General features: G+C 42.6%; 1 protein-coding gene across 1 annotated transcript; it reads left to right on the top strand.

Annotated features, from left to right (window-relative positions):
- The first annotated feature begins 1515 nt into the window (after positions 1 to 1515).
- Positions 1516 to 24916, top strand: mnta (MAX network transcriptional repressor a). The gene is made up of 6 exons (XM_036561818.1): positions 1516 to 1825; positions 7339 to 7897; positions 8246 to 8287; positions 8668 to 8779; positions 21038 to 21230; positions 21458 to 24916. The coding sequence occupies exons 1-6, from the start codon at positions 1753 to 1755 to the stop codon at positions 22213 to 22215; spliced, it is 1737 nt and encodes a 578-aa protein (XP_036417711.1). The 5' UTR covers positions 1516 to 1752; the 3' UTR covers positions 22216 to 24916.
- Positions 24917 to 27559: the final 2643 nt, after the last annotated feature.

The raw sequence follows: 27559 nt of genomic DNA, 5'->3' as shown, positions 1-27559 counted from the left end.
CATGTATACTTCTGTTTCCTATAAGTGAACTGTTGCTAGGGAGTCCAGTGTGTTGCCAGATCCTCTTCAACTGCCCCCACAACCCAAATCCTGCTCCAGAGACATTCTGCTGTCCTGCAATACACAACTTCGCCACAAGTTTCCATGGATACAACCACGACTCAGCCCTCGATTCACTTAGTGCCTGTATAATGGCAGAAAAACTCTCTGACTTGGACATTGGTTTGGTTGTTTCCTCAGCTGGAATAAGACAACCTGTGAGAGTTTTGTTCAGAATAACAGCTGAATGAGTCTATTTGAGAGGGTTAGATGATGATGTTCACAGTCAGTTTGACTGTGTTAGTTCTCTTACCCTTAGTGCCCTCATGCTTTCACCAAACTGACCTAGCTGGGTAAGAAAACTTAGCATCTGAAATCTTTTAGACTGAATTCGTACCAGGCCGTAAAGACTTCTTTCTTGAAACCCTATGTTCTGCTTTATGGCTCTCCATCACTGGAGACTTTATTCAGAATTATTAATGGGTCAGTCCTGAAGTACAGCATACACATGTTCAATAAATATTCCTGTGGTTCTATTTGCTTCACTCCTAATAGGCAGTACCGCTGCGCGGATTATGATCTGGGCTAATTTGAGTTTGTTTGAGCCGTCTGGTTCTGAAAAGTTGTCATTTGTTTTCCCACCAGGTCAAATCGAGCTATAAACCTCATATAGTGCCACCACGGGGCAGCGCCGACGAGCAAAAACAAACGCACAAGGTGCCACCCATGTGAGTGCGCTCCATGCTTTCTCATTCCCTGCTCCCATTGGCTGCTCCACGCTTATATTTTATTCATGAGGCGGAGGCTGGGCTTCAGGACTGTGGCGGGAAAACCTGGAGTGGATTCGCCAACGATGCTGCTGCAGAAACGCCAAGCACAATAATGGGTGGGTAGAGTAGCCCAAATCTCAAGGGAAAGGTTTTGTTATTTTTGTGAAATAATGACCAGGTTAGAAATAAAGGTACAAATTAGAAGGTAAAAACTGCAGGATTCCTGAGTAACTCACAGAACTGAAGTAGAACAATCGCTGCAGCGTCTGTCGTCTGCAGAGGAACTGTTTGCTTCTTTTTGATGCACTTTCGGTCTAAAATAAAGTGATAAACGAAACGTCAAATGTACACAGCAGTACAGAATTAAAATAAACTGAACAATTACCAGTATGTTAATAAATAAAATTTAAATATGTAAAAAAGTAGATTACTATCATCACAGATACCCCTGAGTAGAAGTAAAAGTAGCCTAGTAGTATTTAAAAGCAGTCAGGAAAGTACAGCTCTGTGATATATTTGACATGTAACTGAGTAAATGGACCTAGTTACTCGCCCTTTCTTAGCCACATCACACACTGTTTTGGCGTGTTTAAAAACAACGTGTGCTGCGTGGAGGCCGAGCCTGTCCGTGATTTGAGCTGCTCCGCAGTGGGAGGGGGAGGAGTCTGTGAGAGGGGCGGGCAGTTGTGCGACGTGCAGCCTGCTCGAGCTTCAGCCCGCCATCTTGTCGCGACTCCTCTACGTGCGTGGAAGAGTTTCTGCATCTGGGGATCCAGTTACAGCCGCCGCTGCTGCTTTTTTCCCCCCTTTCTTTCTGTTCCCTCCCCCTGCAGTCGGAGGTGTTGGGTCCCGGACGGAAGTTTTTTTTAGACTGACCCAAAGCGAAAGCTGTTCATCAGTTTCTCGTGAAATTGGGTGGAAGAAAGAGGAGAATAAAGCAGACATGAGTATCGAAACGCTTTTAGAAGCAGCCAAGTTTCTGGAATTGCAAGCCCAGCAACAACAGAGAGCACGTGGTAAGAGAGATAGAGGGGGTTGTGGGGCTGGGCGGGGGGGTGTGCAAAGCTAGCTTTGCTACTGCAAGAGAGCAATGCAACACTTAAACTGGGAGATTAGGTTCTAAATGGAGTCCTGTCCGGATTAAAGAGCGCTCAGGATTAGGGAGAGAATGAGCAGCGACACCGTGTCACGAAATCGCCGTTGCTTTTACATGTTTTGTAGTCGTTGTAATCGTGAACAGTCTCCGCGTTTAAAGCTGCATAATACGCCGTGTAAGACACTGGAAGGAGTTAAAGGACCTAACTAATGTGTACCCGGCGTGTAGCTGCAGTGCAGTGTTGTTTTGCACCTACTCGTGACTTTGATTACGAGCATCTGCGTTCTAGAATTCTGACGCATACGCGCATGGAACGCGAATTCAGCTGCTTTGGAATGTTTCCTTTTGAAATGTGTTTATTGTTTCGCTTGCGCAGCGCGCGGTTTCGATTTCATCGAGCGCGCGCTGCTCCTGAAGGGCGGTGGCAACGGCCGTGCGCGCGCGGGGGGCAGTTGGCGCTTTTACATAACGACCCCCTGGTGTCGTATTACACGCCTCCGAAGAAGGCGGCGCGCCGGCGGACAGTCAGAGCGAGTGGACAGCGGTGGCGTTACGGCGCTGTCACTGGGACTGTTCGCCTCAGACGTGTCGCCTGCAGCGCGCGGCAGGCTCGTGTTTTCCTCCCGCGTTTCAGTCCAGTCTTACTGGTGACGTGTCGGCGCTAGCCCCGCCCTGTTCTACAGAGCGCATGGCCTAAGCCCGTCCCCCTTTAGCCACGTGCACGTCGCGAGAGAAGACCGCGAGCTCAGAGAAAGTAGGGCGCTGACCTCCGCCTCGTTCACACACGCTTTAACCAAAATGCCCAGCTTACATAATGAACTCGCATTGCAGCAGTTTTTTTTAAGAATTGGGTCATTATTATCACCGGCGTCGTGTGTTGTTTATTGTTGTCGTATTTTTAAAACTGCAGAATTGTTCACTTCCTGTCTTAAGTTACTGAAGGCTACTTTTCACTTTACTTTTCGAGTAGGGCTGAGAGATTTATCGTTTTTCTGTCGAAATGGAAGTTTAACACTGTGCAATTTCTAAATCGCAAGAGCTGCAGTTTTTTAGTCATGTGGGCTGTAATTAAAAAAAAAAACGTCTCATGTTTTAAATGGGAAATTTAACCTACTAACACAGAGCTTGTAAACTGCCTGTAGCGGAGTTAGACCAATCAGATTCAACCAAAGCTCCACGTGATGTGACATCACAACCGCACCTTATTGGCAGTCTAGCACACTATATTCAGGGTTCAAGCCTTAAGCCAGAAAAGATGGGTATTCTGGTCTTCCTGGCCGAAAACAGGCCTGAACCTGAATTTATAGGAAGAAATCACAGTCTGAATCACAGTCACAGCATTACTGAGAAAAATTGCAATTCGATAATGTCCAGCCCTAATTTAGAGTACATTTGTTGGATTTGTTGCTCTGACATTTTCTCATTCAGAATACATTTCTTTGCCACCTCAGATTATAACGTAGCTGAACCACTGGCCTTCACTCTTAAAGCATTAACACAAACACTGCTCTGCCTTCTCACTGCATCAGTTTCAGGTTTCTTACAAGGCATCATATTGATAGTAATCACAGTCAAAGCACACATAGTGTTTAGAGGGAATGGTTTTGAGGAACTTCATGACCTGCACAGTAATTTATTATGATTTGTGGTCTTAGTCTTCATAACAGCCTTCTCCTCTGTCACACATCCTGCTGACTTCTGAATTCTAGAGCACATGTGGCTCTCAGAGAAATTGTAGAGGCAGCACTTATTGTGCCATGAAGGGCTGCTGCTTTGTGGCTGTTTCCGGTGTGTGGTTGCCCTTTACACCCAGTCTACAGGATTTATTATTTTACAGTATACTTTGGACAAAAGAAAGACACACATGCTTACGTCACATGGTTATTATTACAGAATATGGCCCAGGCACAGCTGTGGAAGCACTGGTATTTTAAAACTTCTGATGAGTGGTATTTCTTCTTTGACTGACCTAAAAGAAATCCGTGCTCTGCGTATAAAAAAGTGAAAATATGTATGTGAGGAGCGTGCATGTTGTTTTCACCTCTCCGTCGTGATCAGATGTACCGCCTGCTTTTGTCCAGTTTAGAGAACCTTCTCTTTAAGCTGTTACCAGTTTTTCAGCTCTAGCTCCAGCGTTGGTGCGTGAGCAGTGCTGTTTAGATCAGAGTCTAGCACTCAGCAGTGGAAAAGGCTGAGAGGCTAAACTGTACTGGATATGAACATTGTTCATGTCTTTGTTTTTTGACCCAGTAGGCAGGTCATGGTCTGAACCAGTTGCTTGAATATTCACGTTTCTGCCCGTGTTGGTGTGGAAGACTGCTCCTTTGTGTCTTGTGTTTCTAATAAGTGTGTTGCCATAGTAACTGGACAGCCATCCCCGTGCGCCCTGTGCGTTCAGTGTCAGTAGGAAGCTCGCTGTTTGACTATCATCGTGCTGCCTGGTGGAGGGTGGGTGGCTGTGCTGTCATTGGCTCACATTGGGACGCTGTGATAGTGGGCTACTGGGCTAGCGTAACGCGTGGCTCACAAGTCCCGGCAGACCCTTTTACGCTTATATTTGGAGCTGAAAAGGAAACCTGATGGGAAATGAACAGCGTCATACTTAAGCAGTAGCATCAGTTTCTCCCTCATGGGCCTATTATGGCGAACTGAGTTTTCCTTGCTATTTTGAATAAAGATTTTGGTGCAGTATGGAAGCGCTTTCAAAATATACCATTCACTCGCGAGTCTGTGTGCTTCATATTTGGAAGTTAAGCTGCAAAAATGACCTGTTTTGAATTTACTGTTTTTGTGACATCGCATTGAAGTTATAAGGAGTGATTTAGCTCAGACTGCTTTTTAAATGAGGCACAAAACAGAGCTGCCAATGAGAATAGTGGTTGTTTACATACATCAGTTTTAAAAGCAGAAAAATAAAGTACAATCTAGAGAAAGAGAGCAATTGTGAAGTGGTGTATATAAAGTGAATTATGACTGTTTTTGGCGCATAAATCCACACAAACATAATAAGTGGGTCTCAAGGGGGGGAAATTAAATGAAGGGTATTGCAGTAAAGATGCTTCACTGAACAAAATCATTATTGCATTGTTTCTGCATGCATGTTTATCGAGCTCTCTAATTTAAACAGATTGCTCAATGGATATAGTGCAGTCCCTTAGTGACTGTGCACACACACACACACACACACACAAACATGCCCACAGTGTTGCTCAGCATGCAGTAAGCCTGTCAGGTTTTCTCACATGCTTGCTCTGGGCATTCTGAAGGAGATGAGAGCATTGCCTGCTGCTATACTCTCTCTGATCTCCACTCATGTCGAGTAGTTTTCTTTTTCCCCATCACAGTCATTGAACATCTGATAGTGGTTTGGATTTCACGCTGCTGAAGTTGTATGACCTCATCTGCTTCAGAAGCTCTTTTAGGCATGCTGTAGATCAAGTGTATATCTTTGTAAGTGCTAAGGAAGAGGCTTAACAGGGGAATTACAGAACCCACAATAATGAAGAAGTGCCCAGGTTTTCGGAAGCAGTTGTTTGACAGTACAACATTGCTTGGATTAAGTAGCAGAAAGCTGTTTTTATTGAAAAAGTAAGGCCACAGTAATTCTCTAAATCCCTGTTCCACCATTGCAATAGTTGGCTAATACTTTAATGCACTTCAGTTCAGTACAGACTGTAATTTTCATCTGGTAACATTGGATGTGATACATCTTGACTGACGTTAGACTACAGATTAGATGGCATACAGATTATATACATTTTTCTGTTAAAATGCAAAACAGTAATAAAAGCAGGACTATTTTATATAAATCTGTGAATAGAAGCTGAAGTGTGAATTAAAGTGTTTAGTTTTGGAATGAACTGTGGTTGTGTGTGTGTGTGTGTGTGTGTGTGTGTGTGTGTGTGTGTGTGTGTATGTGTTTTTTTTTATTATTATTATTATTTATTTATTTTATTATTTTTTTTAAGGTGTGCAAGCAGTGCTGCCATGCAGCCTCTACCAGTAGTGGCTGTTCTTCAAACTGGTCTCACGTGGTGTGAAACTACATTATTCAGTGACTCAGTGCTTAGTAAAGGTCCAGCAGGTGGACCTGTGAAGGTGTCTGTGTGTTGTAAGTTGATGTCGGAAAAGCCCTGGAGAACTAGGAGGAGGGGGAGTAGTAGGATCAGCATCGTATTTCCCTTTAAGCTGGAGTAACCTTACACTGCAGCCTGTACATGATGTGCTTTAGCCGTGTGAACTCAAGGTCACTACCATTTTTCTAATTCTGTTCTTTAGGTGTTATAATTTGGACTATTTTAATGGATCTCCACTGTTCGTCCAGGCTTATTAAGTGACATCAGTCTTCCCCTACAACCTGTCCTTTAAGGCGATATCATGTAATGGGAGAGGTCAGAGGTCACACTGATGTGTTTTCTTGAGGCTTTACCTTATACAGCTATTCACCTGGGATCATAAGTGATGGCTGACAAGAAGTCAGAAAAAAAATAACTGATGTTTCCCAGTTTAGGCTTGCATTTGTCTGTAAGCTTGTAGCACAGGGGTGTAAAACTCCTGGAGGACCACAGCTCTGCAGTGATTAGGGTCTTTCTTTGTCTAAGTCTAAATTAATCTCAAAAAGACTTTGCTAACTATGTTGAATCAGGTGTTAGGCTGAAAATGAAGTGTACTCAAGCACTCTGTTAACCGTTCAAGGTGCCTGTGTTCAAATATTGAAATCATTATTCAGATATGTGCAGAAACAGTGAAAATACATTTCTCTGATGAAAGTAACATGTTGGCATACTGACCACTGAGAAGATAAAAGCCCATGACAGGTTGTCATTAACATCCAGCAATGTACCGGTTAGTGTTAGCTCATTAGCTCCTCTGAAGAGGCAGCCTCCGTTACTCAACAGATTTCCCTTGGCTGTTATTGTATAATAAAAAAATTTAACCTCTAAATCTGTAATCTAAAAAGTAAGCCTACAGTTCTACACTAATTTTGGCTGAAGTTTTTTTTTTTTCCCTTTTTGTTGTTGATTTTTCCTGATTCAGTTATGATGATCTGATTATCTGTTCATTATCTTTATGGATAGTCAGATTAGTCAGATTGCATATCCCTAAGTAATGTACTGAACTGTACAATGACTTTTTATCATCCAATATTGATTCTGATGCAGGGAACTGTCTGAGTACTGAGATTGTTTTTTTTTTTTGTTTTTTTTGATGGTATATCTCGCTGTAGAATTGCTTGGGATCATTCCTCTAAGTGTGTGGTGCACATCTCTTAAATGTTTACGGATAAGTTTGTAACTCCTGCGATTACAGAACAAAAGGTTGATTGGTCATGTTGTGCCTCTGCTTGATTTGTTTGATAAGGAACTGTCGTGGCAGATACTTATCCAGTATATCGGATAAGAAGTCAATCTGTTTTGTCTCTCTTTTCCACAGAGGAGAACGAACTTCGTGAGAGGCTGCGCCTCGAACAGGAGGCCGAGAAGCGGAGAGCGGAGGCTGTCTGCAACGTTCAGTCTCCGCGTGCCAATCACATGACCTGGGTGAAGGAGTCGAGTCCAGAACGTCATCACACCCCTGCACCTGCTCCACCTCCTACCCCTCCCTCTCATTCTGCTCCTTCTTTTCCCATAACAGTCATCCCTATTCCCGTCGTCTCATCCAACCCCACAGCTCTACCTGCAGCCCCGACCACGCCGCTCAGCTCCCCAGCTGCCCCTCGTCTCACCCCTCCCCGAAAGTCCGCCCAGTCACCTCCAGCCCAGCATGCACTGCACCAATGCACAATCATGCCCCCTCAGGTTAAGGCCATGCCCACGTCTCTGGCCCAGTCCAGCAGCACCAAACCGCCTCAGCTGCTGCAGCCCTACCCTGGATCCATCGTCACCAGTTCCCAGCATGCCCTACTGCCTCAACCAGCACAGCCAAACCCTGTGGCCAAAGCCAGCCCTCTGGATGACTCACGTTGCCTGGACAGCAAGAAAAGGCCTGGAGGGTAAGGAAAACGGGTGAATTGAAGTGATCATCATGTCATAGTTACCCTTTCTAATGTACAGTGGTATATAAAAGGTGTAAGTTGATCCAGAATCAGCATTTAGTTGATAGATATCAAAGACTGCTGATAAGGGATCAGTGTATGCCCTTTAAATAGCCCTGAGACTACATGGACTGATGATACCTGAGCTTAGATCATTGTTCTTACACTAAGGTGCCTGATAAGTATGCGGAGTCTAATAATTTTAAGCATCAAAATGTCAAAGATTATAAAAGAAATGTGTCAGCTCTAGTAGTTCACTTCAATCAACGTGGGAATAACATTTTTATGTGTGGTCTTTCTTTCCAGGGCAGGCACACGGGAAGTGCATAACAAGCTTGAAAAAAACAGGTGAGTTTAATCTCTGTCCCTGGGTTCCGTTTTCATAACATTATGGAGATTTGCTGCTTAAGCTTTTGCTGAGGGGAAGCTGAAATTACACATAAGCCTGTAGAGCTCTGGGGCTACTGTGGAGTTATTTTGTTTTCCGCTATGTTGAACATTTACTCAAACGCAAAGAAAAACATCAGAAACTTTTCTGCACAATTTATACTGACTTAACTCTCTCACTGTTCTGCACTTTAGCATTTGTCTGCACATTTCTGCTCAGAACTTTTGTACTGAACAGGGAAAAAGGGAAAGCTTTTTGTATGCAGATCTGATGTAATGACAATACAGTGAATTTAATTGAATGCATCAGTTTTACTTTCTATCCCTTTGTCTCCTTTTAGACGTGCACACTTAAAGGAGTGCTTTGAGACACTTAAGAAGAACATCCCTAATGTGGACGAAAAGAAGACCTCCAATCTCAGTGTGTTGAGAAGTGCCCTTAGATATATTCAGGTAGAAACTTGGCTTAAATGTCTATTTTATCCTGCACTTTGGCAGGTCATGGCATAAATATTTTTGTGGGTCACTACAGCTTTCAGCTATGGCTGTTCTGATTCTGAGGGCTGGAACGACTAGTCATCAACAAAGTTGATTCTGGAAAAAGTTGTATGTTTGGTTTACTTAAAAATGGAAGTGTTCTTAAGAATGAAAGTGTTTACTTATGAATGTAAGTGCTCTAAAATGTTCATCTGATACACTTGGTCATAAATAATTGTCAGCAGGTGCCCTAGCTCTGAAACTTGGTATGTATGTGATGGTGTATAATGTGTTGGAGAGACTGCAGGCAGGAATGGAGCATGGCTGGACAGATTGACCTCTTTTTTTTCCAGTGTGGAGCCAAATGATTCTCCGGGCCTATTGTGCCGTTACAAGCTGGTGTGGAATCTTTTTCCCTCTGCTGGGCTGCTAAATCAGAACCAGAAAACCCCGAAGAAAACTACACACAAGAGTGGCTCATTTCTAACGGCCTAATACTTACACACACACCACCCACCACAAAACACGTTTGATTCACTGTCATTCCAACAGCAGTCACTCAAAGTGCTATTAGATTCTTTATCCTCTAAACGGGTGGTGTTTGAGCTGTACTGCAGTGTGTTGAACCTGTTGCCAGCTAACTACGCTTCGCACAGCAGGGTAAAGCTCATAGCACCACAGAGCAATTCTATTTTCTGTCACTTATATTTCTGTCACTTCAGCACCAGACATTCAAATTTGTGCTCTCAGATATGAGTCTTTATCATCTACACGGGTGTTTTTAAGTATCCATTTGCTGGAACCAAGCCTGTGCTGTGTGGGGAGGCACTGTATGCTCGCATTAGCTTAAAGCAGTCTACAGCTTAAAACACCACAGAACATATTCAATTTCACTCCAACACCAATCAGCATACCTATTGTTTAAACTTGTGATAGCAGAGCATCAGTTAGTCAAGTCATACCTTTACTGTGTGTTCGGATCTCACTGGCTAAACTAAGTTAGCTGGGAGAGAAGAGCCAGCTAGCATTAGCTTAGCTGTGGCCCTGAACATGGTTAGCTAACTGTGTCGAAAAAACATGCCGAGCCGTTTCAGGAGTTGACTCTGACTCTTTGTCGAACCATGTCTGGGTAGAAAGGCCACTGGAATGGTTTGACCTGAGGTCAAAGATCAACTAAGAGGCCTTAGTTGATCATAGACCCCAGTGATCATACAGGATTGGTGATCATTTGTGACATTGCTAGGTACGTAATCTTTCTAGGCCTGCTTTTGATGTGCTGATCAGCTTGTAGCTATAGAGAGAAGAAGGGGCAGCAGTTGAAAAGGAAAGCTGAGAAACTTTTTAGCTTGTTCACCCCTGCAGTGTGTAATGGAGGCTAAATGGGTTTTGAGTCATTTTCCTGTCACCACTCAAACAGAGGGAGAGATTAAAAAGGAGGAGGGCGTCTGATGGTGGCACAAGTCGTTCACTTGTGGTGTGGAGTTAATTTTGTGCTAAAAGTTTCAAATAAATGAATAAAATCCATAAGCAAAATATTAAATGTCAAAATGTCCAAAATATGTTGCAAATACAAATAATGAGTTAAATTAAACTTAATTTTTCCAAAAGATTACTACTCATTTTCACTCGTTCTGATATAAATATTACTAATTTTGCCAGTTTTTGCTTCACTTTTTTTTCTATTTGCTGATTTTGCTGGTATATTTTTTGCTGTTGGAATCGCTCTTTTGCTTCTGAAATTTTTCTTTCGCTTCTGACTTGGCTTTTTTTAACAAGGGGTGGGTCTTAGAGGAGCGTATTCACCTGCATTCTCTATTGGTCAACTGATTTGGAGTAATAGGTCTTCCGAACACGTAACCACTCAGGATGAACCGCCCCCAGCATGGCGGAACACGCTTTACTGAGTGGTGCTATGAGTGCAGCGTTTTAGTGGCATATCCGACATTATGAGCAGTATTTATTGTATTCCTTTTAAATTATTAATATTACACAAGTTTATGGGTCTTATGTCGACCTAGGTAAAACGATATAACTTAATATGGGCGCAGAAGAACAAACTTAACTGTTTATGAATGAACGAACCTTTCAAGTTCGTAGATGCTAGTGCTAACTAGCCTAGCAGTGTCCTCTAGGGCTATCTAGGCTAGTCATGCTGAAAATGGGACTAAATTGCTTAAATAACTTAAGTTGAAACAGGCTTCCTATGTCAGCAAAGTCAGCAAATAGAAAAAAATTAAAGCAAAAATTGGCACAGTGAGTAATAAATCTATATGAGTGAAAATGAGTCGTAATTTTAATTAAGTTTGATTTAACCCATTATTTGTATTTGCAACATATTTTGGACATGTTGGTAGTCAGTATTTTGCTTGTGGATTTTATTATTTTATTTGAAACCTATGGCACTAAATTAACTCCATGCTCTTGGGTTAAAGTAGGACAGTGGAGCAGAGCTCATGTCACTAGAGCCCTCCTCCCTCCTCCCCTCCTGATATCTTTGATTATACTCTCTGTTCTGTTAATAGTTGACTGACCCAGCTTTTTCTGTCTTTCCTTCCCCCTTGTCTCTGTCTCTCATCTCCCTCACTTTCTCCCTCTCTCGATGCCCCTAGCCCTTTGCATATAAACACCTTTATCCATGAATTTAACAGTAATTAAACAAGATCGGGATAAATGTGAAATCAAGTTGACACCGCAGTGAACCTGCAATATCAAGGAAATAACAAGGAAACTCGTGTGAACAGAAGTCTATATTACAGAGAAATAAAATGACGTCTAGATTACGTTCGGCAAAGCGGAATTACATTTCTGCGGTACTAGTCAAGGGAGTGTATTGGTTTTTTTTTTGGTTTTTTTTTAATGATTTGGAAATGAAAAGGTGTTGGGTGTTCATGCTCAGATTGTCAGCTCCTGTTAAGCGGGATTTTCGTGGCGTGTATGAACGTGCACATCCCAGTAAAGTACCGTTTAAGGACTGCATTTGTGAATGATTCAAAGCCCGATAATTACCAGTAAAAGTATCCTGATAAGGTCTTGTGTTTATGAAAGGAGTTTCCATCTCTGTTCGGTCTTATCTCTCTCTCTCTCTCTCTTTATCTGTCTGTCTGTCTGTTTATCTATCTGTCTCCCCCACCATTCGTTACAAATGTCAGACACCTCACTCTGTTCTGTGAACGGACCCTCTTGTAACTAAAAGGCAGTGAAAAGACCTGTTTACTCCTGTAGAGGTGAAAAGGATGGTGAAAGTGATAAGAAGTCATTCGAGCCGTTTCCTCACAAAGGCTCTGTCTCTGCTAGCAGATTAGTGCAGAGGGAGCATGTCACGAGGGAGGCTTGTTAGCGGGTAGCGCTCTGTGTGCGTGCGCTGCTGCTGTTGTGGCGTGGCATGGCTGCAGAAGGAGCTGAATAGCATGTGCTGTGGGTGACGGGGCCATGGGTGGGTCAGGCACGCGAGGCCTCACCTCCACGCGCCTGTGCCTGCATGCGCTCTGCTCCTCTACCCCTCCCTCCCTCTATCCCTTCCTCCACCCCCCCCTCTTTCCTTCTCTCGGAGAGCAAATTTACCCAGTAAGCTGTTCCCAGGGATTGAATAAGGGGATCACCACCTTGGATTACTTTTCATTTTATTCATCTTTATGGCTCCCTCATTCTGCAAGGCCATATGTGACGTTCACTTCCTCCCCAACTCCTGCAGTAAATAAACTGAATTGCTGTTACTGTCAGTAGCGTGTGATCTAGGGCTCGAGGCCTGTGAGAAAATCAAGACTTCCTTGTTTCGCTTCTTCACTAGCTGAGTCAGACCGAGGCTTTGTGGGGTTTTTTTTTTTCATTCGTCACCACCACCAGTGTTTTTTTTCCTCTCCCACCTCATCAGCTTTTTATCTCTCCTCATTAGTTTTATAATTGATGTTTTGTCTCCTGCCTTAAATATTTATGGGGTGTGCCAGAAAATGCCATTGTCGTAAAGACTTTTAAAATGGAAGTGAAGTTCCATTTGAGTACTCAGTTGCTGTTTTTACCAATGTAGAGCCCCTCCTTCCTCTTTATCTCTCCCACTCTCTCCCTCCCTCGCTCAGTCGTTTTCTCTCCCTAGCTCGTCTTGTTCCTGCCTGCTTTCTGCAGCCACATGAGCACAGAGCACATGGCTAGCCTGAGTCACGTGACGTCACCCCCACCCCCTCCCAGCACACTGCCCCAGCTGCCGCACTGTCTGCTAGCGCACGAGCTAAAGCTTAGCCTGGCAGCCTCTGTGAAACCTCCCATTGCTTTTATGGCCTTGTAACCGTGTAAAACCCGCAGAACTGGTCTTGCTTGCAGGCCGCTAGTAAAGCAGTGCTGCTTTGCTGCTGCCTTACATCCTGCCAAGCGTTGTGACACATTTCTGCCCTGTGGTTACATGCAAAACACAATGACATACATTGTAACTGAGTTTTTCCTCATGTGATTTCCTCAGAACTGATGGACCCAGGGCTGGGCAGTATGGTAAAACTGACAATAATGCATTAGTTGAAGACATTTTCACAGTAAACAACACATCACAATATTTGTGAACAAGTTGGAACATATGCAGCAGTAGAGTAGTGGTGTTAGATTGAAAATGGAAAAGCAGTCAATTTTACAAAATTTATTTTTTGTTCAGTGTAAATAAGCAACTGGAATAGAAATCAAATCATCGGTAAAAGGAAAAAAATAAATAGGATAGTGGCATAAATAGGATAACATCCATTGAGCTCCTTCGAACTATGTGGTTTTAATTTGACTTTCTACAAGTGGAGTTCATCTTTTTTTTTTTTTTGAGGCATGCAGGTGTGCAGTGTTATAGAAATACAGATGAGATCTGTGATATAGTCAGGAAATGTATCTTGATAAAGATGTTATTTTGCTCGCCCCTAGATGCTATGGGTCCCTGCGGATGGTGTGATGACACCCAGGGAATGAACAGTTTCATCCTCACTGGGTCACTACACTCTTAGAGACCAGTGCAGATTAGCTTTACTAGCACATAGTGAAAAGAAAACTGCAACTGCAAATACCTGTATCTGCCTATAATGTTCTTGGGTAAGAGTCCATTAGGTCAGTCTCTGTGTAGGCTCTCCAGCACCTGAGGTGAAATCAGGAGCATTATATTAAATACTATTTAAGGGAACAGAATGCTTGATAACGATGTTCACCAATGGCAGGTTTGCTTCACATTCCATCTGGTAGGACGCAGTGCATAATGGGTATAATATGTCCACTTGGGCACATTGTTTGTACACTATCTGTTAAGGCATTGTTGAAAAGTAAAAGTATTCGGACATCCACTGTTTTCAGACACAAAATATAACGCACTATATAGTAGGGCTGTCATAAAACGCATGATAATATTGATTATTTTCAGTACTGGGTTCACGAGATGATGTGTGCTGTAAATCGAATATATTTAGGTTTTGTGCTATAAAATGTGTGATGCCGGGAATAGTTTTAGTTCTATTTCACACAATCCATTATATTCCTAAAACTGATGATCACAAATGTAATCTCTACTGCACAGCTCTCAGTACTATAAAAAAACGTTTTTATTAGCCTGCCTCGGCTGGTTGATTAGCCAAGCTGTGTAAATTGCGAAGTACAGTAATGATGGGCAAAGAGCGTTAGATCGAATGGTGACAGAGTGCTGACATTGCTTAACGCAACGATCAGATACCTGTTCTACTACCTCAAATATGCTAACTTACTTCTGATGATGTCAAAAAAATGAGTCAGTTACTGGAGAAAGGAGAAAATGCAAAGCTAAAGTCAGACTGCTTCTTACTCAAAAAATCAGCTTCAGCCTCATTGAGAAAACATGCAGCCCGAATTCTGCACTGGAATCAATCAGCTGTTAAGTGTCGATTCTAAATGGGTGAAACAAATCACTCCATAGGGATGTAGATAGCTACCAATTTGCATCTCTGTTCAGTTGTAGACTCGACCTCTGATCAGTTCTGGATTTCGCAGTTTGCTCTCAGTAATTGAGCCATGTACAGAATCCCCTCTCAGTCTTTTCAGCAAGATGGTAGGAGCCACGTTTATATAGAAATACAAGATCAGATTGTAAATTAAGCTGTAATGCTTAAATTTATCTTTTTTTTTTTTATCCATTTATGTCGTCTAAAAAATGCCAGTTATACCTTCAACAAGCACTGTTGTCTTTTAGAGGCAACAGTGGAAATTGCAAAAAGTTGTTTTGGGAATTAACAAAAATAAATGTTGAAGTTATTTTAGCATTTCTAAGTCTGTTTCAAAAATGTATCATATTGCGATGCAAGAACGACAATACCTATGTCGTGAAATTTTTGTATTGTTGCACAATACTTTTGTAGTAAATAGGTCCTTTTTTCTAAAATGGATTATCCGTTTAAAAGTCCAGCTCTTCTTTTCATGAGGTCCTGACTCATAGGAAAGAGGATGCGCCTGAAACATTGTATTGCTGGAGTATTTGTCACAAGTTAGTGTAAAACGTGTAGAATCATGCCTTTGTTTTTACCTGATAGTATGAAGATGATGTCCTGATTCTGGACAAGACAACTACTATTTCTTGATAGTCATTAATCTCCATTGGTAAAAAAATTAACATAGCCCTAAAAACACAGGAAACATAACCAATAAGGGATTTGCTGTGTTGGCAGATGTGTTTATCTGTGCATTTCCTCTCTTTGTGTGTGTGTGGGAGGGAAGGAGGGGTGTTGGTATGTCTTCAGTGGAAACACACAGTTTGGAGAGGTGTCTACCAGATAGTGCTGTCCGAGCGCATCACTCATCCTGTTGGAGAGGAACACAAACTTGCATTCTATAATACCAGTGATATTTTGTCTGTATCGACCATACAGTAGCTTCCTTCTTTAGGGCTTCACAGCACCAAACCAGCTGCTAAACATTTAAAATCATATGTTATATTAGCATTCTGATTGAAATTCATGAAAAGAGTAAGCACTGCTTGTAAATTATTCTGTACTTTAAATGAATGTAGTCAATCCACATCCTCTCTTTTGTAGGCTTTCTGGTCTAGGCTGTTAGTAAAGGCAGACTGTTTTGAACTGTCCTCCTGCCCTGGAATCCCTCTAGTCTCTAGTCTGGCCCAGGCTGTCCCCATAGCCGGCCTATTTAACCCCATTTGGAGAAGGCCCAGGGGGTCTGCCACTGCAACAGAGGCCATCCAGCTGAGTCAAGTAACAGCTGTGTGCTCCGAAAAGCCTTACTAGAAGCAAAAAAGAAAAGAAATTGGGTTCACTTTTTCAGCTCCCTCGACTGCCATTTTCAGCTTGACCCAGACAGTAATTGTTGCACCAGCTTATGCTCTTAGTGGATCATAATGGCAGTCTGAGGGCTTTTTTGATGGAGGATAGTGCTGTCTGCGAGTGTTAAAGGATATAATCTGTTCTAATCATAATGTCTCTGGAGGAAATGAAGTCCAAGACAGTAGTCTAACTCAAATATTAGCTCAAAATATGTGCTTAAATTTGCTTGGTAGTTATTTGACGGGACTCCTTTTGTAGTAACAAGTCTGTTGCTGACCTATTCTTTATCTACAGTGTCCTGTTTTTCCTTTTTCTCTTTGTCCAACTGGACAGCATAAGAGTTTTTTTTCTCCCAGCTGTAGGTAAATGGTGGGTTAGAGAACAGCTCGAACTGGAGTCATGAGGCCGCCGTCTCTGCAGTCTTGTTTATGAGAAGGCGCATGGCTGCAACATAGTTTGCTTTCTTTCTGTCTTTTTTCATTATATCCATTAAGTCTCCTTTTGTGTGTACATCAGTTTCTCTCTTTTTTGCGCTCTGCTTCTCTCTTCCCCTCCCTCTCTGTAGCGTTGAGTCAGTGAGCAGTGCCCCCCCCCCACCCTAGGATCTGGCCATGTGCTCCTCACTCTCATTGCATGTGACGGTGCCCAAGCCATGTTTACCTTCTCCGCACGGCCTAATCAGCATGGTCTGCTCCATTTACACACGCACGGGCGGGGTCAGAGGCTTTAACTGGAGACGGGGAAGCAGAGGGGGGAGGGGGAGCTTGTTCTTTTTGTGTGAGGAAGAGACACCGCTACAAAGACTCAATTACAACCACCATCAGTGTCCCTCTCTCTCTGTCCTGGCCTAACACTGTAATGAGAACCTTCTCCTTTGCTTACACCTCAGACTGTTTAGTCTAAAAGCTGCTTTTGTAAAGGTGGGCTTTGCCATGTGACTCTGTTTCGATCAGAAATATTGTTAACTTTAATCTTCGACTTCTTCGTATTTCATCTCCCAAAACTTACTCCAGATGTTGCTCTTCCCACACTGAGCCGCACTTTGACGGAGACGCAGTGGTTGAGCCTGTACAGATTCAGACAAGAGACAGTTTAGCCCACTTAAGCCATGCAGAGCAGGAGGAGGGCTTCTGGAGTTCACTGGGTTTGGATGTTTGTAGAGCAGCTCGGCCTGCGGGTGAATAATTGTGGCAGGCATGCACAGCTGTGGAGCGGAGCTGGCCCAGCACTGCTCTCAGCCAGCTCAGAAAGGAAGGGGCTGGCACCAGAGCCTAGCAGCAGGAGGAGTCTGGTGAAGATTGTTGGGGAGGAATGCGCCTGCCCCCCAGGGTTGGGAGGGGGGTGTTGGGGGAGTTGGTCTCGTGTGGAAGTTCTTCATGAGCAGAAATAAACATCAAGACATTCTTCCCTTTGTTAAATTTTAGGGTAAAATCTGGTGGATGTGAAGATTTTAAGGCTAGTAAATAAGGAGTTATGTATGAATGTCAGATGTGTTGATTGCCTTGTTTCAAGTTTGCTAGCTTGTTAAATGTATTCAGAAAAACACGGGAGCACTCAGTTCACAGAAAACCTCTTGTGCCATTAGTGGTGTTAATTTATTCCCCTGGGTGCTGAAAGGCTTCCTCTGTTCAGTTCATTGCACAACACTTGTGATAACTCGACAGGGAACCTTTTAACACCTACCATGAAAGTTTCTTATCAAACTGCAACAGGAATTTCTGTTTTTTTCTTTTTTAAAGAAATTAAGCTTGTTGTACTTGTGAGGGATGAAGTACTGTTGTTTTTGCAATAGTTGTGCAATGCATGCTTGTCAGAATGTAACAGTATGTGCACATTCCTGGTGAAGTGTAGGCTGCTGCTAATGCTGTTAGTGGGGCTTCACATGGCTGAAGGTTAGCAACTGTGCATGGAAGGAGAACCCACGAGGTACACATTTAGTCCAGCAGAACCCCCTCTCAGGCATGCTGCTCTCCGCCACCATACCAGGAATCTAGTTACCAGGGAAACGGTGCGGTTTTACGATTGTTGCCTTGACAACGGCAGGGGACCCCAGTATCTTATTTGTCGAAACAAAAGGCCTTGACAGCATCTAATTTGTTGAAACAAAAGGGGAGGAACCCTTAGTGTTACTCTAAGAAATGTTGTGTATTGATTGGTGAATGTAGCCATCTTTAACCACAGAAAGAGGTCAGCAGAAGTCAAATGGCAGCTCGTGACTCTACCTGTGTCCCTTTTCATCTTTATTATTATTTTTTTATTATTATTTTTTTTAAACCTCTCTCTGTCTCCAGTCTCCAGTGCCATATCAAATGACAAGCCTGGCTGTCATGCTGTTGTTGTTTTGTTGTGGCCATGCTCTCCTGGAGCACGTGGCGAGGGAGAGGATGAGCATTGTAATCAGCTCGAGTGAGGTGCGATATGTGCAGGCTTAATAGCCATTTGCTCCATGCTGAAGGGTTACCGTATCATACTGTGCTGATATAAGGGGATCTTTGGGCTTAGATATTCTGTTCATTGAGATATTCTACAAGTGTCTTATAGAATATATAGTATTGTTATTTAAATGTGAAGTAAGGCAACTGATGGCTGTGACTAGTGTGTGTCTAAACCTGTTCTTGTGTATGGACATGGGAGACTATGGACTGGATTTCTAATCCAGGATAAAAGCCTGTCTCACACAAGTGCAACCTTAGATGGGTCTCATATGGTCCCCAGTCCTGTTTAGTCTTGCAGTAATCTTATAATGGGAACATCTGGGGACAATCATGAGAATCATGATAAATTTTGGGCTAAATTTGGGTGGGAACGTAGACTTATTAGGGTGGGAACAAAGTAAGTGTGAAATTTCTAAATTAATCCAATGTCTCATGAAAGCAGAGCTCAGATGCGATGGTGTGTTCACCACAACAAGCCTGTCATTAGCCCATGGTTGTGACACAAGTTAGCGCCAGAAAAGCAAGCAAGCATGTAGATGTGTTTCACATGTGCAGAAAACACATTACATGCAGAAAAATAAATATCTTTTGCAAGGGAAAGGCAGTTCATTTGGCTGGCTAGCTTCTTTTGCTTGCTTTATTGATTACAATTACTACTACTAGAGGGATTTTGGGGTGGGCTTTAGAGGGGACGAACCCTTGTTCGCAGCTGATTTCGCAATCTAGCACCAAAAGTTAAACAAGTTGTCTCCAGGTCTATATTCTCCTTATAAGATCACATCTGGCTAGGGCTGGGCAATATGATAATATTTATCATAATGGTGGTAATATGTTACAGTGTACTTTTTTAGCATATTGTTGATCTCGTACTATTAAAAAAACACTACCAAATGGTATGTTTGTTTAAAAAGAAAGCATAGTTAGTCCGATTTAATTTAATTTATTGCAGCACAGTATGTGAAATGTTGAATACAAAACATTGGATGCATAGTATTTGTTAGTATATATATATTTTAAACTACTTTTATACTTCTTAAATGTCATTAAAAAAATAATATCGTGACATATCGTGTAATAATTTTTTTTTTAATTATTTTGAATTATTAGACTATGGAGTGGCTTGATTTAAAAATGAGACCACTTCAGATACCCAAAAACCAAAACATTTCAACAGTTTTGATTTTGCTTTACAGCATGATTGTAAAACAGTCGTTTCAATGAATAGAAGCCAAGTTAACATCTTTGCTTTCATGCTTCAGTGTATGTGTTTTAGTTTTATTATCTGTCTCTTCTGTGTATATTATGGAGCCACAATCGTCTGAGTGTACAGGCGCTATAATCTTTATCCATCTGCTTCAAAGCTCTTAAAGGCCTTAGCCGCGTGTCCTTATTGCCTGTGTGGTGCTCCTGCGTCAGCTGACTGATGGGGGGGGGGAACTAGGTCACTGAGGCACAGCCCAGTGTCTAATATATCTTATTTCTCTCTTTTTCTCTCTCCCTCTTCCTCCCTCTCCCTCTGCGTGACTATGACTGGTGTTTGTGAAATCGTGCAGGGCGTGTGCTTGTGTGGTTGTATGTGAGAGGAGGTGGGGCCATGGTTTCTCATTTCTGCGCTAGGATACCGGGAGGGCCTCTGACTCACTGCTTTCTGCCCAGATGTCCACCTATGATTGGTTCAGCTGTCCTCCCAAAAGCTCCGCCCACAGTCCAATCTGAGCCTGTTTACTCGTGCGGAGCTAGCAGAGCCTCCCCCTTCCCAGAATGTGTTGGAGTGTGTAGTGAGAACCAGGAATGGGAGGGCTTTGTAAAAAGCACAAACAGATTGGGGTCTGCATGAGGAAGCAGCACTTTACATATGCACAGAGGCTGTCGAAAGATCACCAACCCTCACCTTTACCCATACACAAACATGTACATTCTTATCACAAGTCCATAGATCTTTGAAATTCCACAGAAGGCAAGTCAGCGTCATATCCCTGCTTCAGGAAAACAATCTTCCAGTCTGTTGTCTCAGAATAAAATAGATGGAGTTATGGGAGAAGGACTGGTTATACTCAACTATAAAAGCCCTTTCAGCCCTAATGGAAGCGCAAATGTTTATAACTCAGATTTATGGAAAGAGTCTGATGCAATGTTGTAAAAGGAAAATGGGATCAGAAGTAGGACACTAATTGCCTAGGCATATTGACCTCAGGCTGGTCTGCTGTGACCTGTTTTCTGCTCAGGAACTGAGCGATCTTTCCTTCAACCAGCCATGAAATATCCTTTATCTCTAGTTCAGAGAGCCTTAATGGGCTTAATAGTCATAACTGTCTGCTCTTTTCTGGAACTCACTTAACACCCTCTCAAACAGGCCCAGGTTGAGAGCCAGAATCTTGGATGCAAATGAAACCTAGAACGGAACTGAATTATACTCTCAGTGGAGATTCTCCATTGGAAATCTTTTTATTGTAGGTTTAATTTGTGCGGCAGCACTGACTTACTGTGTAAGCGTGAGTGAGCAAGAAAGAGCTTCTCACGACTCCTTTTTATTCTCTCTGCAGACCCTGAAGAGGAAAGAGAAGGAGTATGAGCATGAGATGGAGCGTTTGGCTCGCGAGAAAATCTCCACACAGCAGAGGTTGGCCGAGTTGAAGAATGAACTCAGCCAATGGATGGACGTGATGGAGATCGACCGGGTTTTGCGCCAGACTGTCCAGCCTGAAGATGATCAGGCATCCACCTCCACAGCCTCAGGTAAAGCTCAAGTCAGGTCAAATGAAATACAATTCCTCCAAAACAATGAGCTCCATTTAGCACGGAACAGCAGCAAACGAGATTTTGGCAACAACAGTACATACAATACAATATACAGTAAACTATACCAACATTGCATTCAGGACTTATTGTTCGTATAGTTTATATGGAGTTGTGGAGTTCATTACCATTGTGCTGACTCTTTCCTTAATTTCTTGGCTTCCCAGAAGGTGAAGATAATATAGACGAGGACATAGAGGAAGAGAGCACAACTGCGCCTGGCTCCTTATCTAAAGTGCCTCCCACCCCTCAACAAGAGCTAAGGAAACCCCAGCTGGCCCCATCTCTGACCCAACACGTATCCATCCCACCCAAGCCCTCCCAGCCCCCTCCACCTTCTCCTGCAGCCCACCCCGCCCTTGCCTCAGCCCCTTCTCAACCCTCTGCCCCATCCCTGTCCCCCACCCCAGCCCAGGCTCCTAACGGCCCGGCCGCTTTGGCACCTCAGCAGCCGCAAGCCGTGGTGGCCCCTCAGAGCCTGCCCTCGGCGCACACGCACATTGTGAGCACTTCCAGCCTCCAGCCAACAGTTATCACCCACGCTGCTGCCACCTCGCACGCCTCCGTCATTCAGGCCGTCAACCATGTCATCCAGACGGGCCCCAAGCAGCTGGCCCCTGGACCTCAGCCCATTGGCCATATCACAGTACACCCGGTGGCTCACCTGGGTCAGCACCTGCCTGCGCTCTACCCCCAGCCCGTCACTGTTGCCCAGCCGACCGTGGTCAGCCACATCGCTCACACACTCTCCCACAGCCAGGTGAACGGAACCCCCCAGCCCAGTCCACAGGCTGCCGCCATGGTGGCCAAACAGACACCACAAGTTGTCACTCATCACCCTCAGCTGGTGGGCCAGACCGTCCTCAACCCTGTCACTATGGTGACCATGCCCTCTTTCCCTGTCAGCACGCTGAAGCTGGCCTGAAGCGGCAGCCTGACATGGGCACCCACATGATGAGGGCATGGATGGACTAGTAGCCCTCACCAGTCACATACAGCATTACAGCAGATGAGCATTCAGTACATTCCAAATGAAAACAAATATATAAAGACTTTACAACAAACAAAAAAATCTATATAAATTTATAACTATCTATAGCTATGTCATGATATACAGCAAAATATGAAAAAAAATATTTTGTATCCTTGTGTGTGGATAACATCACAGTATGATGATGTCCAGATTTTTCTCGTGCTGCTCAGTGTGTGCGTGCGTGTGTTTGTAGTAGTAGAGTATGTCATTGGGAATAGTATGCTAACCAGTCACAGGAGGATATTAGCAAGCTGCTGTGTCGTGTGACTTAAGGCATAAATGGCGCAATGATTAGTGCTCTGTGGCTTTCTGTAGACCCCGTACCTCACTCTCATCAGCTCACAGATCACGGCTCATGTGGACCTTGTTCTTAGGGCTCAGAAAGTGTTTGCCCAGATTACTTTGACATATTATTTGATTCATAAATATAGAATAAAGACCCTTGTGGTCTTTGTTTGTTGGGAAACTTTGGTGGAATAAGTTACTGTAGTGCCCTTAGGCCTTTATTTAATGTGGTCTCTTGAAGTGCATGGTTAATTATTGATCTGCTTGGAAAGAAGCAGAAAGAGTCAGAAAGAATATCTCTGCAAAATATCAGAAAGAATATCTCTGCAAAAGTTTTTTTTTTTTTTGGCCAGTACATAAACGTTTGAGTTGTACTTCTTGATCTGGCTCTGACGAGGCTGCTTTATTGCTCTGTGATTGTAATATGTCCATTTTGGGCCGAGGGACATCTTTGTGAAATCTTCGCCTGTGCCTTTAACAGTGCCTCTGTAGGCACAGCAGTCCTGTTCAATGCTGCACAGACGCCCTCTGCTGTCCTTAATACACAACTGCACTCTCATCCAACACAACAACCATTACCGGCAGCGTTAATTCTACTCTGGCGCATGAAAGCAGCTAGCACAGCTTATCCAATAAAACAAGAGATCACAGTTCTATAGCCATCAATGTGCCGTGGAGGGTTTAAAATATAGAAAGATGATACAAGATTCTGAACTCTACAGTGAATGTACTTTGTCTTTGTTCAGATATCACTCGTTCAATGCCTTCATCTTGTCATTGCTGATAAACGTGAATTTATTATGCTGGCAGGAGCAAACCAGGTGTCTGCATGGTGAGTGTCAGTGAGGACGTTGTGTGTTAGGTGTGTATGCCGTGATCCTACCTTGTTTGTCAAGTTTGTCATCTACAGTTTGATTCATACAGTTTATTATTAGAGTGTATGCATTTGATAGTGTGTTTGTGTCTAGTAGTACTTTGGTGGAAATTTGAGGATACAGTACATTATCCAAAGCTTCAGTAACATCATCTTAAGGCTGCAGGAAGAATGCTGTTCTATAGGAACAAAGAGGGTGGTGTGTATAACATGAAAGCCCATTTCTGCCAAAAAAGTCGCCTATAGTTGCCCTCGGTATCTTTGAATAATGACTTGTTCTCAAAATGTTGACTTACAAGTCAGAAAAAGTGACTTACTATGTCAAAATGAGGACATATCCCAAAATCCCAAAGTAATTACTTACTTTCTTGAAGTTGAATAACTTATTTCAACATAATATCGCAAAATCTCAAGAAAATAAGTGAAAATTGAGATATTAAGTCAATATTTTGCGAAGTCATTATTTTGAGATATTAAGTCAGTATTTTTGAGATGCTGAGTCAACGTGTAGCAAAAATGATTAAATTCTCAATAATATAATGAGGAAGAAATCATTATTTGGAAATACTAAGTTTATAATGTGAGATGCGAAGTCATTATTTCAAGATACTAATGTTTCTAACATACTGCTACCAGAAAAAGAAGGAGGGGAAAAACCATAGGCAATTTTTTTTTCTCCTCTTCTTAATAGGAGTTGACTTCTGTAGTATGAGGTCATCGCAGAACAACATAAAGGTGGAGGACCAATTAAACCACTGTTTCTAGCAAAGCAGGACTTCTTCGGACAGATGTCTGTGTCTTTACTGAACCACACTTACCGCTCCACAGTCCTGCAGGTAGAGCACAGCCTGTGTGTCCATTTGAGATTTGATTTAAGAAACCTCTAGCACTGTGATACAGCTCATACGCCCCACTGAGAGCGACCCAAGTTTACAATACCAATATAACCAAGCATTCACTTAGCCTAGCAAGAGAGTCCCTTCATTTGTTTGGATGCTTTGCATGTGAGAAGAGTTTAACAACTTGCTTTATTTTCACCAAAATATCTGATTTAAGTTCCATGTGTTTACATACACTAGGATGTACAGTTCACCAATGAGAAAACACATGTCTGATTTTGCATGTAAGATGAATGACTCTTGTTTTAGTGATGACTAAAATTGATTTTATTTCATTTTATGATTGTTTTTTGGGGACCATGTACAGTACTGTATACTATGGGGCAACCTTTCAGACCTCTTTCCACATTGATATTATATATACAAAAAGTGTGTTTTCCCTATGGAGAAAGTTTACATTGTAAATAGCCTGTAAATTTGGGGCTGCATAGATCTTACTGTCCATCTTGTTAAAGTTATAAATGAAGAGGAAGAGCGAAAATAAAGAGAACAAATGTTCAATAAATAAAATCTTGTTACATTGTTACATATACAAGCATGTTTTTTTCCATCATATTGTCCTCATGTTATGTCCACAGTGATATGTCTGCTTTCAGTCACTTTGTTATATTTCTGTGCAGGGGTGGGCGATAAGATTTAGGACGAACATCGATAATTTGGAGACGAATGGACTTATTTGCGTTTATAGGCACTCGGATTGGTTTACTGAAACTGTCAAACACTAAAAAAGTAGCAAAGATGGAGTCAGTTTCTCGTTCGCCAGCTTCTTGTTCTAATTTTCCGTTCCACCTTAAATGGTGCAGCAGTTACATTCTGGCACCTCAGGTACCACTTAAGGTGGAGCGGGAAAATTCGAATAAGAAGCGGCAAATGAGAAGCTGACTATAGCCTCGTAAAAAGTCAAACGTTGAGAGACGTTTTACAAGAAGCTATTCTAGTTTTGCGGAAAAGTTTCCTGCTAGAGATGTGAGAACATTGGCTATAGCTGAGATAAAGCAGAGCAAAGTAAGTCTGCGTTTTTATTTCTATTATACTTTTTAGCCTATACTAAGACATTAGCACTTACTGAGACATACTTGCAGCCAAGATGGTAAAATGGACATAAAATGTGACTCTCAAGGTGGTTAGATCTTTCTTCTCAACATTTGGGTTGCCGATCCCTACAGTAGACATGTGCATCAGTGTTTAGGGTTTTTTTTTTGTTTGTTTGTTTTTTTTTGATGTTCACAAATTGGAACAAAGGAAAACGTGCCAGCCGTGCCACATTTGAAAAACACTATAACAAATTATGAATACAATGATTTTATTCAGTGTTTCTCATTCTGCACCACATTCAATTCAATTAAACAGGACCACTTGTGCTCTCTCTGTAATGAAACATGCAGCATAATCATCTTTAACTGATGATATTGTGACGTATCCTGATAAATGTGGTCACGTTGCCCGCCTCTATTTTGGATTCACATTTCACCGAAGAAATTCGACTGCATGTGGAACATATGACATATTACAGAAAGAAGTTCATCAACAAAAGACAAGTGCTTGACATCTGCTGTGTTTGATGGATGGTTCTTCATTTCCTTTTTATGCAGCATTATTTTGTACTGAGCCTTTCACAGGAAGTCTTGTTTCAGAGCAGTTTTGATGTTCTTCTAAATGCTTTAGAGCATTGCTCACCAACCATGGTCCTGGAGATCTAACTTCCTGCAGAGTCTAGTTCCCACCACTGTCTGCCACACCAGCTCCACCTAAATTACCTTCTTCAGAAGTCCCTGATTGGCTGGAGCAGATGCAACAGTGATGTGCAAGGTTCCAGCAGGTGGAAATTAAACTCCAGGAGGAGGACTGTTGACCACTGCTTTAGAGGAACTTGGAGGTCATCATTAAACACGGCAGCAGTCTGCGTAAGATCATCCCTAACAACACAAAGTCCAGCTCTGAAAAGTGAGCCAAAGAAATGGGCAAGGGAAAAAAATAAAGTAGCTGTGTTGTAAACCCAAAAAATTCACTTTGGATCTTAGTCATATATTCATTAGCAAACTTTAGTCATGCCCTGATGTGTGTAAATGTGTAAATCCTTATACTTCTTTATCTTACTACGGAATTCAGATCAGTTGAAAAAAGGGATGCTGTCCAAACCTTTTTCTCACATGAACAAACCTGCTGAGGTTATTCTTTGTCTAGTATAGTTTGCTCACTCAGTCTGGTTAACTATTGAGTATTTCTCTTTCTCAGAGCTTGGATACCCTTGGGCATACATCTACACAGCAAGAAACAAAACTTTAACACATAGATGACTGTTTGGACTATATCTGGATTATTCATTCACAGGTGAGCTCCATGCAAAGCTGAGAAGCAATCAGACTTTCCAAAATATGAACTGGACAACATATCAGGATTTCAGATGCTAGACATAACTGATAGAGAGCCAGAGGAGCTATGGATAGAATTCAAAGAGGTCATCAAAGATAAATGAGAGAAAAATGAAAGTGGGTGTCAGATGATTCAGTAGAAACTGCAAAAAGAGAAGCCAAAATCAAGAAGGATAATGGTTCTTTTAAGGGAACTAATCCATGGTTTCCACAGAGTTGCCTGAAAGGACAAGAACCAGTACAACAACAACATTGGTAAGCAGGCACGCAAGTTGAAAAATAAATTTCAGCCTCGAGTATGCCAGGAAAAGTCAATGGGCAAGTCTTCAGTGACTGAACAAAAATCAAACAAAGATAGAAGGGATACACAGAAGAGCCCCACAAAAAGACGGCAGTTGCCAAGACACTTTTGTTGATGTCGGCTACACAGAAAAACCTTCAGTGCTAGAAGATGAACTCAGACAGAGCCTGAGATCACTGCCAAAAAACAAAGTCGCAGGAATTGACAACTGTGCAATGAACATATTTCAAGATTCTGAAGAAGTTTCTGTTAAAGTGCTGACCAGATTAAACCAGCAAATCAGCAAATGGCCAGCATACTGGAAGAGCTTATTCAAGATCATTGAACCCAGGCAGCCCTGCGATGGACTGGTGACCTGCCCAGGGTGTATCCTGCCTTCCACCCAATGACCGCTGGGATAGGCTCCAGCTCCCCCCTGCGACCCAGAAGGAGAAGCGGCTTAGAAGGTGTGTGTGTGTGTGTGTCTGTGTGTGTGTGTGTGTGTGAACCCAGACAATATGTAGCG

This window comes from Colossoma macropomum, unplaced genomic scaffold (assembly GCF_904425465.1).
Source record: "Colossoma macropomum unplaced genomic scaffold, Colossoma_macropomum, whole genome shotgun sequence".
Taxonomy (NCBI): Eukaryota; Metazoa; Chordata; class Actinopteri; order Characiformes; family Serrasalmidae; genus Colossoma; species Colossoma macropomum.
The sequence above is the reverse complement of the archived record's forward strand: the minus strand, read 5'-3'. Positions and strand labels throughout refer to the sequence as shown.

Excerpts from the sequence above, each read along its gene's own strand:
- mnta (XM_036561818.1), top strand. The coding sequence starts at position 1,753 with ATGAGTATCGAAACGCTTTTAGAAGCAGCCAAGTTTCTGGAATTGCAA. Across the intron at positions 1,826-7,338 it reads GCAACAACAGAGAGCACGTG|AGGAGAACGAACTTCGTGAG; the intron begins GTAAGAGAGATA and ends TCTTTTCCACAG. Across the intron at positions 8,780-21,037 it reads GTGCCCTTAGATATATTCAG|ACCCTGAAGAGGAAAGAGAA; the intron begins GTAGAAACTTGG and ends TTCTCTCTGCAG.